Below are 12,719 nucleotides of genomic sequence, written 5' to 3'. Positions count from 1 at the left end.
GAATCCAAGACTCAGATAATCGTATTATTACTGATAAACCATTGTTTGTTGAATTATCTTTGAACTTAGCTATTCTATGATTGAGAGATCTGCTGTTCTGAGAACACCTAAGCCTTTGCTAAATCTTGCCCTCTTGACCCATTTTTCATTTTCTGATCCAGAAGGTAAACACTAAAACAAAAAATAATCATTCCCTGCCACCCGCCTCCTATTTTAGTTCAAGGCCCTTGCTGTTTCTCCTCAATTCAGCTTGGTTTTGATATTTTTAATCATTTTTACAATTTCTATACCTACTTCTTAATTCTTTAACATTTTCATAAAACCACAAAGGGATGTTATCTGTTAATGCTGAGTGGCTGTAGCAATTTGTGTCCATGTTTCCAGGGACTTTTTTTAATCTTGAATTAGTTTATACTTTTCCAATTGGATCTGGTATTAACCCCATGGAGTCATTTTGGATTCATATCTTCAGCTTGGTATTGGGGCTGAAACACCACAGAAACTTATGTAGTCTACCTGTTAAGATTCTTCAGACATATACTTATTCTCTAGTCACCTCACAATGGGCTCTTGTGATGTGCTTTACATAGATTGCCCATGAAGACTTCTTGGAAGCTACAGCTAGTCCAGAATGCAGTGCTGCAAGCAGTGACGGGTATACATGTGGTGCAATTGAGCAACCACTGTTTATGCCTGGCCAGTGAAGTCGGGCAGAATAAGTATGCTTCAGGTCCTTTAAAACAGGATCATTTATTAGCATTCAGGAAGCCTGTCTTCACTGTTGCAATCCTGACTTTGGAATGGCATCCATCTAAAGTCCCCTGCAGGTATTATCTGATAACATTAAGAAAATCAGTGAAAATTTGGCTGTTCTCTGAGACCATGAGGAAAAAGGGTGGTTAGTCCCCATAGGACAGTGATGACGAACCTATGGCACGCGTGCCACAGGTGGCACGTGGAGCCATTTGTCAGGGCACGCGAGGCGCTGCCCTGTCAGCTGGCCAGTGGGCATGCGCGCGCTGGCCAGCTGAGTTCACCCTTTTTTAAAGCCATTTTTCGCCCTCCCCAGGCTCCTATAGAGCCTGGGGAGGGCAAAACAGCCTCCCCCACCCCCCGCGTTCTCCGGAGTCTTCCCTGATGCCTTTGGAGCGTTCAAAACGACCCTCCAAGCAAACTGGAAGTGACTTCCGGTTTGCTCGGAGGGTCGTTTTGAGCGCTCCAAAGGCTTCAGGGATTGTCCGAAGGCTTCCCTGATGCCTCCGGGGGGCGGGGGAGGCTGTTTTTGCCCTCCCCAGGCTCCTATAAAGCTTCCGGAGCCTGGGGAGGGAGAAAAAGCATGTAAAAATGGGGGATCGCACCTGTAGTGCGCGCATGCACACTGGGGGCTGCGCATTGTGTTATGGGTGTGGCACGACCCCCCTGCGCTCCCCCCACTTATGGCACGCGAGCCAAAAAAGGTTCGCCATCGCTGCCATAGGATATTGTATTGTAGGCAGAGTTTCTGCCTTCTGGGCAGTTATGATCTGACAATCATTTTTGTTTTTTAATCCTACAGAAACACAGTTGAATGTGAAGAAAAAATTAGAATTCTGGGAGATTTAGATGTCTGCAGTTCAAAATTTAGCTTCCAAAGAGCAGAAAGTGAGATTAAGAAGCAAAAGAGCCGTATGTTATGTGATGTACTGCTTGATCAGGCAATCCTACCTGGAATAGGAAATATCATAAAGAATGAAGCACTTTATGACAGTGGTCTGCATCCAATTGTTAAAGTATGTAAAATATTTCTAGCTGCTTTCAGTTGTATTTTACATTTTACTTATGATGATTTAGGTCTTGAGCTTCTAAAAGAAAATTGTAAAGTGCACAATGGCTGTTCTGTTACATTGTATATAAAATGTTTTCATAAGGAATTAATTGAAACCTTACCTTCCATAGATAATCCCAATAGATCATTTATATTCAGAATCAAAATCATATGGTCTTTGACAGGTGATTACCAATTTCATAACAAAATGTTAAAATGCAAACAAATGTGTCATATGAGAAAGTCAGTTATATTTTCCATAACCATGAGTCCATTGTGGATGTCTAGTACTGCATAGCTGCAAAAAAATGTCTTCTATAAATGAAGCCTTAATCATTAATAAAGAAATTCTATACATAGTGGTTCAAAAGTTAGCATCATGTATAGGATTGCTGTATTAAAATCCATGTAGGCTTGTTATTGTCAGTGTTAGCTGTATTGTTAAATTAGGTTCGTGTATCAGAATACAGAATAACAGTTGGAAGGACCTTAGAGGTCTTCTAGTCCAACCCCCTGCCTAGGCCGGAAACACACACCACACCACAAATGGTTATCCAATCTCCTCTTTAAAATTTCCAGTGTTGGAGCATTCACAACTTCTGGAGGCAAGTTGTTCCACTGATTAATTGTTCTAATTGTCAGGAAATTTATGATTAGTTCTAGGTCATCATCTAGTCATCAAAATCTCTTTAATGAAAGACACTGTTGTATAGCAAAGAACCCAGGCGTTACTGTACTTTTTAAAACCAGTTTTCCAAATTACAGGTTTGTCAATTAACAGATGAGCAAATACGCCATTTGGTGAAAATGACTCGGGATTTCTCACTTCTCTTTTATAAGGTAGGGAAAAAATTCTTTTCTAAGAGTTTGGCAAAATATATATATATACAAGCTGAATATGCCACCTAAAAGTAACTGTTACTTAAAATTTTTAGTATTATTCCACCAACTGATAAAAGGATTTTTTGTCCTTGTAGATGGTTAAATACAATGCTGTTTAAAAAATGCATGAACTTAAACATTAAAAAATAGTGAAATTAGCCTTTTTTGAACTATGTCTTTGGATGCCAGAGAGAAGAATCCTATGATGTAATATTCCAAATCATCAAAAAATAACTTTATGAATAAAGTTTGCACTTTCAGATGAAGGATTCTAACCTAGTCTGAAATATGATGTTGTTATGTTTGAACTTTTATTAGAGCAGAGTTATGTAATTTTTAAAAACTCTTGAGACTGCACATGGTGTACTCTATTAAATTTGGTGATTGGAGAAATGCTCCTTAACCCATCATCTTCTGGACAATGTTTGCAAGATTTTAATGCAGCTGAGATATATCACTAGAGAGCCTCTTCCCCTGAAAGAGGAAAAGGAAAGAATAAATAATTTCTTTATTTTGTCCAATACACCTAAAAATAAAAGCAAGTTTTTCAATTGATTTGTAAGTTCTTTCCAGTTTTTACAAGATAAATATGATTTGAGGTGAAGTGCATCTTTGGATTTTGAAGACACATAAATCATAATTGTCTGTTCCAGTGTCGCAAGATGGGACTAGCAATAAGTAAACACTGCAGAGTGTATAAATGCCGCACTTGCCGCCAGTGCAGCGGAAAGATCACAATATGTCGATTAGGAGAGAACAACAGAATGACCTATTTCTGCTCACAGTGCCAAAATGACAAACCTCAGCCTGAGGATTTGTGGTAAGTCTTTACAGGTAGTTCACTTAGTAACCGTTCAAAGTTACAACGGCACTGAAAAAAATGTCTTATGACTGTTTTTCACACTTATGACTGTTGCAGCATCCCCATGTTCACATGATCAAAATTCAAACTCTTGGCAATGGACTCATATTTAAGATGGTTCCAGTGTTCCTGTGATGTCATGTGATCACCTTTGGCGACCTTCTGACAAGCAAAGTCAACAGAATCACTTAACTGTGTTATTAACTTAACAACTGCAGTGATTCACCTAACAACTATGGCATGAAAATTTGTAAAAAAAAATAGCAACAGAAATTTGGGGTTTCAGTTGTGGTCGTACGTCAAGGACTACCTTATACTTTTCAAAGCATTTCACAATTTATCTCAGTGCAATTTAATGTTTGAATTTTAAGGGGGAATTTTTTTCTTCTTCTTCTCCCTCTTCCCATATTACTTGAGTTGTCTGCTCAACCAGTGAAACAGTAGCTTTATAGAACCATTACAACTGGATGTAATAGGAATGGAATAGAACAGAACAGAACAGAATAGAATAGAATTCTATATTGGCCAAGTGTGATTGGACACACAAGGAATTTGTTTCCAGTGCATAATCTGTAGAGCAGTAGACAATTCTCCATTTTCCAAGATAGAGCCGTAAATATTCAACCATAATTTTGATAATGCAAATGTTGGATTTTTTTTCCTTAAAGAAAATCAAGTGAGATCAGGAATAACACTAGTCCAGTTCCTTTCATTGAATATCCAAGCTGATGAATTTAGCAGCAGATCATTTTTCTTACAAATGGCCAAATTAAACATAGAACAAAATCTAATGGTATTTATTGGGAAAGCCCTGTTGTTCAAGCTATCAAAATCCTTCCGAACCTTGAGTCTTTCCTTGAGATGTTAAACATTACTTATAGTCACTCATATAAGTAATTATAAAAATGCTGACCATCACCAGGCCCAGGACAGAACCTCAAGTACATTGCATATTTCTTTCCATGTAGCATTAAACCATTAAGGACCATTCACTGAATATGGTGGTTCAACCAACTGTATCTACCTGGCAGTAAATTTCTCCTTCCTTCATCCCACAGCGGACAGCCAAGAAGAAATAGTTTAAGTGGCTGGCCATTCAACAGGGAGTCTTGTTCTAGAGAAGTTGCTCAGAAGTCAGAAGAGGAGTGGGCCTGCACACTCTGTACTCTAATAAACAAGTCTTCTGTGACAATATGTGATGCATGCCTGACAACACGGCCTGAAGGTATTATGGGCTTTATGACTGCCTGTTTGTGTCTATGTAATGTAACACCAATAACCTGAATATTATTTTTATTCTCACATGTAATGTATGTAATATGAATTAACACATTAGGATTTCAGTTCTACATTGTGATTGTGTTGTTTTATCTGATAGTTCAGTCTGAAATCTTACATCAATGGACACATATATCACTAATTTGCTGTGTTTGCAGCTCCATATAACTTATTGTTGATATATGGTGTTCCTTTTTGCTGCAGATGCTTTTTAATATGTATACACTGCAGTTTGTATTTTTATTACAACAAACTTCGGCCCAGTATTACTGCTATTCTACATGCCATTAGCAACATGAAAGTCTTATTGTTAATTTTAATTAACAATAAAACGGCAAATGTCTGCTTATGAATCTTGTAAAAGAACAACATAGGAGTATAATCTTGTTTCTTAATGAAGAAAATTTAGAAGAAATTCTCTTCGAAACAAACCATGATGGGGAAAAATAAAGTATCTTGAGCAGAGGCTTGTGACTAAAGTCTGAATTGTAAACCCAGATACTAGTCACTTTAGGGAACAATTGTTTGCGTTAAAATGGAATGTTCTTTTTGTAACTGAAATCTATACTTTCACAGCTGTTCTATGATCCTCTGCTGAATGAATTATTCACTTGAACCTTCTGTACTTTTTGTGTGTCTCAGCACTTCCTGAATTGCCAAACCAAATGTTTCATACATTTGAAAAGGAATACATTTGCAGGAAGGGAGAAAAACTTTCCTTTTAGCTAGAAAGGCCATAACTGTATTTCACTTTATTGATATTTCTGGGATACTGGAATCTGCACACCAAGAAGTCTTTAATCCTAGCAATAAAATATTTGAGATTTTAAATTTCAATCCATAAAATGATTAAGATTCTGGAGCACTGAGATTCTGAAGCATTGAGATTCTGAGTGGAGATAAGTTCAGACTGTCTTTGCCATTTGTAGTATATCCCACTCACTTTGCAATAGCTGTGTCCAATATTGACTTCCACTACCTGGGGCAGTATTCAGCAGTAGTCTTAAGCTTCTAATCTTCAAAGCACACTCCTTTTTTTACTCTGATTTTGCTTCGTCTACTTTCTTCTAATAGTTTTCTCCATTTGCTTTTTTTTAGTTTGCTCTTCTCTTTCCAAAGTTTTAAATGCCAAGTCATTTTTTTAAAAGATCTTTTGCTTAAAACTTGTTGCCTTTTTACTTGTGTATTTCCAGTTAAATTATTTCCAGCTTTTTTTTTTTACTACTGTAGGTGACTTTCTTTCTGCCTTAGTGGTGCTGAAATAGTCTGTGGACTTCTAGAAGAATGCCTCTAATGATGAATACTGTTGGCAAAGCATTTGATAAGCAATAAGCAACTTTGTGTTTGTGGTCATCAGTCCATTGCAAATATCTCATTAGAAATATCTGCAAAGAAACCCCTAGGTTAATTTTAAAAATTATTTTAAAAATTATAAATAGGAAGTTGGCATGCTGTGAAGCACAAGCAGTCTATCATGTTTATCTTAAAGAACAACTCTTGAGCTCATAACTGTATTGGCATTTTTTGAATATAATAGTGAATGATCAAAAACAGGTCATGTTGGATGGCATAGGTAATGTACACCCCTGGAATGAAAGGATCTTAGGAAGTGCTGTGGGCACACTTGATGTACTTGTCAATACTTCTTTCAAAGAAGGTGTATCTTTTCCTGGGCTTGCAAAGCAGCCAGATGGTCCCATGGAAATACATGTTGGAGATAAGGAGACATTAAGGAAATGATCTCAGGGTTCAATGATTTTCTTCTCTCCTGTTTCTGCCTCCTTTAACTCAAACATGTATTTTTCCATGCCTGCAAAATAAAGCTGCTGTGGAGGCAGGAAAAAATGCAGATTATTTCTAAATGGTGTTTACGTATATGGCAGGTGCAAGGTTTCTACTCTGGATTCATATTTCTAGATAATGTGAAGCATTGGGAGTCAATCATGAGAAATGGCTTCACAATTTGCCCAAAGGTGTTTGTGAATAGTAGATGTCTGATGAATAAGCTACCTTATGACATACTCTCCTTATTCTAAAGGTGCCCCGGAAGCCCATCCAATTATCCCTGATTTAAGCCGTTGCATAAATAACAACAATGTTATTACCGGTTAAATTATTACATTGAAATTATTTCATAGAATCCGTTGTTCAAAAATGTAATAAAATGGTTTACATATATAATATTTAAAGATATTACAGAAGGCATTCACAACTGAAAATGCTGATATAGTCTTTCTGTAGTCAATACAGTGTTGGGCCTACGGCGTGAAGGACTTATCCACTCTGTATTTGTATCAGCTGCAAAGTATGTTCACAATTATCTTTTCTTAGTTGATTCTTTAGGCAGCCTCAGTAATCTAAAGATTGCAATCCCTTCAGAAAACCAAATTCATCAATTAAATTATCCCCTGGAATTTATGTGCCCAGCTGGTGATCTAGAAGCTGAAGTAAACACTGTGCAGCATAGACAGTACGGTTTAGGGCTTTAGCACAAAATCACAATAATGCTCTTTTCATTCTTGCAAAAATTACAACTAAAAAGTTGTAATCTCAATACTTCTTTACAGTGTTTCAATAAAGCAACTTTATCCCCTTCTTCACTCCCAAATAGCATTCAGTATTTTGGGGGGTATTGCATGTCAAACACTCAGTTGCTCGGTGCTTATAATTGACACCATCTTATTTTTATTCTTACAAATATTTCTCTTGCTTTGCCTTTGTTTCTTAGTTGGTTAGACGCTGTTAAAATCAGCGTTGTACAAGAAAAAAAATCTGTCACTAAGATTAATATCATTTCTCATGTCTTCAATCCAATTAATGTCTAAAGGGATGTTCATGACCATAATAGTGGAGTGCTCTTCTGAGACCCATTGTACTGCTTTAATGCATATCTTTATATAAATGGGAATAAGCATTTCTATGCAGAATTATGACTATAACTATTTCTGTATTGCTACAGTAGATTACTTGGTCTATCAGGATCATAAATTGAAGCACTACGTAGCATGTTATTGCTGGAGTTACACAATTTAGAGAGACATGGAAACAGTTGATTCATTAACATTAACCAGGATATTTTTTTTTATCTATTTCAACTTTTAAAAATAGAAAAAAATGGAGGTTTAACAACAGATAATAGCTCCTTAGTCAAATATCCATGTAACAACTTTGGAAAATCAAGAATGGAAATTAAGATAAATAGGAAGATGGCATTTGGGACAGCAACTCGAGTATTGACAGATTTTGCTGGTAAAGACATTCTACTGAAACATAACATAAGTGAAAGTCGAACTCCAGATGGAGGCTCTCTGCATGATCCTTCAAGAAACGATTTTAACAGTACCAGCCGCTATGAAGTAAATTCATCAATACTTTTCCCCCATCAACGTAATTCTTTAAAGCCGGCATCAAAGAAACAGAAAATCGATTGTTCAACTTCATCTGTTGGAAACCTTACTGAGAAATTTGTAAACAGGTTTGTTAATTTCAACTACATATTGAGGAGTAAAATTGTTCATGTGAAAAACTGTATTATATTTTTGCTTTGAAATGTGCAATGTTACTTATATTTTGGCAGATACCGGTCCATGAAACAACTTATTCTGCAGCTGTGTCCTAAAGTGCTGTAGGCTTGTGGCCGAGGCAGCTTACTAGATCCAAAGAAAAAGTTAGAAATGGTTGTTTGACAGGTGCAGAAAGATTAAAGCATATACAGTATATATCTGGGATGTACTTTTAGAATGGAAACATTTGGAAAAATATTTGAAGTCTGCAGTGCCCAATCACTCAATAAAGAAGCAGGAAGGGAGGGCAGAGTTGGTTGGCATAGTGGAAGGATGACTAGGAGTTGCAACCTCACTTCTTAAAATGTAGAATAGTTCTGGCAGGAAATGCCACGGAAGAACCCTTGGAATAAAACAGTATTTTTTAAAATGCATTTCTGTAACCTGTTTAAACAAATTTCAGGCTTCCAATAATAACGACCCTCATATGGCATAATACATTTTTATATCTGCATTATGTTGGCCAGAAGTTTTATTTAAGGTTATTTGGTCCCTCTTCGAGAAAGAGAAACTAGAGGAAGCTCTACATAGCTCCATAGAGGAATATTCTAGACAGCTGGCGGATCTGTTCACAGCTGAACTCCAGCTGTGCAATTCCCCTCAGATCCCTGAATGTCAGAGAAAGCAGGGACACTTTACACAGGCAACATCAATAGAATTCTTGTAATTTGTTATGCAAAATTAAGAGTCTGGGTGAAGAGGACCAGCATTGCTTGCACTGTGGTAGTTTTCACAAGCTATCTAAAGAAGATTCCAAATTCCCTCCCAAGTTTTACAGTATACAGTTTGCTCATGTTTTGGTTCAGTAGTGGAGTACAAAGAGGTTGCTTCTGAAATATTATTTGGTTAGGTATAGTGACCTTTAGATCTTATACAGAACATTAGGTTAGGATTGGAGTATTTGATTTCTGAATAGGATCATTTTTAATCGGTGATTTGTGTCCATTCCTTGTGAAGTCTCATTGACCTGTCTGGCCATATGTAAATGGCAGAAGGACAATGCTTAATCATGTTGGGAAATGGGCAGATGATTCAGTCTTAATGATATCACTGCAGATGAAAGATGGGAGTATGTCAGATTCAGCTGTTCAGTGTGAGCTTCGGTTTCCTAAGAATAATGAAAAATAAAAAAGATACTGTAAAACAAACAAACTTCATACTACTACAATGATTAGAGGCAGTCTTATAAGAGATTGCTGCTAGATGCCATAGTATAATGATTGGGGGCTGTATTTTATTGCATTTGTTAACAGTGTGTACTGTAGGTCTTCTAATAGTATATAGGCTGTATTCAAGAAGCTTCTGCTAAGCTTGGTCTAGAGAGGAAGCTACATAAAAAGCCACCGGGTAATACTGGGGAGAAATGCTGCTTACATATGAATGTACCCTAGAGTGGAATTACCTAATGCCTTTTGAGCTTGATTAGTAACATGTTTGCCAAAAACCCTGGCTGCTGCTAAACCTAAGAAAAAGAAGCAATCTAACCTTGTTTAAACATTAACAGTCAAGGCAGATGCCCTTGTGCATTGTAAACAGACACTATCTAGCTATTCTGGTGATGCTAACATCAGAGGAGAGCAAAGCTTTCCTATCACCTTCATGAAATACACTTTTCTGCTCAGCCAGTCAGACTTCCTCCTCTCTGGTATATGATGGGGATCATTAAAGTAGCTTTGATCAAAGAGCATGGAAAATTGTCTTGAAGCGGACAAGTAGATAGATATCCCCATGGTCTGGTCTAAGACACGTGTAATAACTTTCCAGAGGGGAAGAATATAATTGGAAGGAATTGGTTTTCTAGTACATCTTGCTGTTGCCAATTCAGGATGCCTTTTAAACTACATGAAAGTACAAAATGTATGCTAGCAATGCCAGAATGGTAGAGTTTACTTATTTTAAAAAAGCAGCAAGAGAACTTCTTAAAAATTTGCTGCTTCTATTTCATTTCAATATAATGGATTTTTGACACGGAGTCCTTCAATTTCATTTTAAAGAGAAAGTAAAGCAGATAAAATTGCTAAGTGCTCTGTTTGATCAGATGTATCGTTGTAGCAGAAGAGTTTATATGGACTTTGGAGCTGTGGTATTGAGACTGAAGATGCTCGTTTTGCTGTAACTAATCTTCTTAACTTTATGCAGGTTTTTATCTTGTTACCTGTCATTACAGAGCACCTCCAGATAATATGACAGATGGCTTTTGCACATTAAATGCTGGCAATCCTCGCTGCAGTAAACACGGTCGCGTCTGTGTTCTTCGCATCGTGAGGAAGGACGGAGAAAACAAGGGCAGGCAATTTTATGCTTGTCCTTTGCCAAGAGAAGCCCAGTGTAACTATTTTGAAGTATGTGAGCTTGTATAGTACCATACATCCTTGAAAAAGATAAATTGGTTTCTCAAACAACTGTGATTACTTATGGATTTCACTCATTCTTTAATTTTAGCATAGTGGAAAATGAATTGCTGTGATGATAAGCTTTGTCTAAAGTGGTTCTCAGTGCATTTTGGGAAGAATAAATGGGTTCTCTGGTCTCTACAAAATTATTTTACAGTGTTCTTTATAACAATATTGTTTTATTAATCCATTTCTATCTTGGATTTCTTTCTTACTGATGTACCTCCCCAGCTGTATATGAGTGATTAAAAGGGGATTTTGGGAAATAATTATTGTGTTTCATTTTCATATTCTTTTAAAAATGATAGAAGTTCTAAAAACAAGTGACTTTATGACTTTATTCTATTGATGCATACTATCCTCTAAGCAAACTTAACTTTCTTTCTTGCCTAGGTAATTTATTCTGAATATTTCATCTAAATCATATTGTTATGTTTTCTTCCTTCTTTTTAGGTGCTTTTTAGATTATTATTGTCAGGTAGCAACTTAACAATAGTACAGTAAGCAAAGGCAAGGAGGAAAAAGAACAATGAAAATTGCAGCATTAGCCAAACACTATGAATACATTTACCATAATCAAAATGATTCAAACTCAGTGTGAGTGAATCAAACTCATATGTTCATACTTCCTTTAATCTTCTATCAGCTAGAAGGAATAACACTGTTAGGTAACATAAAGCCAGAACCTTCAAAGGAGACACAATTCTAGTGTAAGAATGTTTAATCAAGTGTGCAAAAGATTCTAGGGCAAAATTAATGTAATAAAACAGCACAACTGAATCTGAGTTCATATTTTCTCTAATGACTTTGACAACATAAAATGAGTGCTGGTGTTTTTCTTGTATTTGTTCTCTTCGGCTCAGCTTTGATAATAGATTCTGTTCCACCATATGGTAACTAATGCAATGCAGTGTCATTCTGACCTTCAGATTTTCCAAGGGAGAGAGACATCAGAGCTTGGGGAAGTGAGATCTATTGCTTTGAAGCCATAAGCTATCAAGAGTTTTACTTGGATAAATTAAATCTGTGTTTCCTCCAAAAGTCAGATAAGGTTTTTTACAACTGTCCTCCTACAAAGTCAAACAAGTAGAGTTCAGGTAGTGGAGCAAACTGAATTTTAGAGAAAGTTGCTTAGCTTGATTACTCTTAGTCACCACCTACCTTGCAGAATTAACGGGGAGTTTGTTGCTTCCCATCTGAAACAGGAATTTGGCTTCAGCATCTGGTGTTAACAGAAAATGATTTCTCTCTGCAGTGGGCAGACCTGCATTTTCCTTTCTGCAATCATGGGAATCGCTGCATTATGAGGACAGTGCTGAAGATTGGCCCTAATAATGGAAAGCATTTCTTTGTGTGTCCTCGTGGGAAGGATAAACAGTGTGACTTCTTTCAATGGGCTGAAAATGGTCTAGGAATGAAGATTATCCCAGGATGCTGAGCTATTCATCTATACTGGACTATCTGGTGCTAATCTTCTCAAACTGTGTGTGCTATGCTGCTCTTTTGTAGGAGATATTTTAGGAGGGTTATGATCAAATGGCATTTTGTGATTACAAATCCATTTGTGTTATATATTTGAACATTCCTTCTCATGCCCCTCTTTGTATTTCAGCTATTTTCTGTTCATTATTTGTTGCATTTTATCTAATACTAGAAAATTTCAGACTTAAGATCTGAACAATAGGTAGTCTTTTTCTTATCTTAGTTGTTCCCTCCCGCACGCATACGCACACACTTGGATATCATTGTTTGTTCATGCCATTTGCCCTTCAACGTTTTCCTCTTTGTCTTTATATAAAAATTTTATTTCGATGCATTTAATATGAATAGATTGTATTACATTTTTTAATCAGTTATGAAAGATTAATATTTTTAATAAGATGTTTCAAGCAGTGATGTGTGTTTGTTTTTAAGAATAAACAGTATGAGATTGTTGT

The 12,719-nt window shown here is 36.5% G+C and overlaps 1 protein-coding gene across 2 annotated transcripts in view; it reads left to right on the top strand.

Moving 5' to 3' along the window:
- Positions 1-12,719, top strand: part of NEIL3 (nei like DNA glycosylase 3) — a 20,549-nt gene extending 7,830 nt beyond the window's left edge. Inside the window, exons 4-10 of one of the 2 annotated variants that reach the window (XM_081959381.1) lie at positions 1,556-1,769; positions 2,570-2,644; positions 3,340-3,506; positions 4,607-4,773; positions 7,935-8,301; positions 10,557-10,731; positions 12,038-12,719. In XM_081959381.1, the coding sequence (XP_081815507.1) occupies positions 1,556-1,769; positions 2,570-2,644; positions 3,340-3,506; positions 4,607-4,773; positions 7,935-8,301; positions 10,557-10,731; positions 12,038-12,220 (1,348 nt within the window). In that variant the 3' untranslated portion in view covers positions 12,221-12,719. Of the gene's footprint in view, positions 1-1,555; positions 1,770-2,569; positions 2,645-3,339; positions 3,507-4,606; positions 4,774-7,934; positions 8,302-10,556; positions 10,732-11,987 lie in introns of both variants that reach the window. The other variant, XM_081959382.1, reaches the window with a different exon arrangement.

This window comes from Natrix helvetica, assembly GCF_964273705.1.
Source record: "Natrix helvetica genome assembly, chromosome: 7".
Lineage (NCBI taxonomy): Eukaryota > Metazoa > Chordata > Lepidosauria > Squamata > Natricidae > Natrix > Natrix helvetica.
The sequence above is the reverse complement of the archived record's forward strand: the minus strand, read 5'-3'. Positions and strand labels throughout refer to the sequence as shown.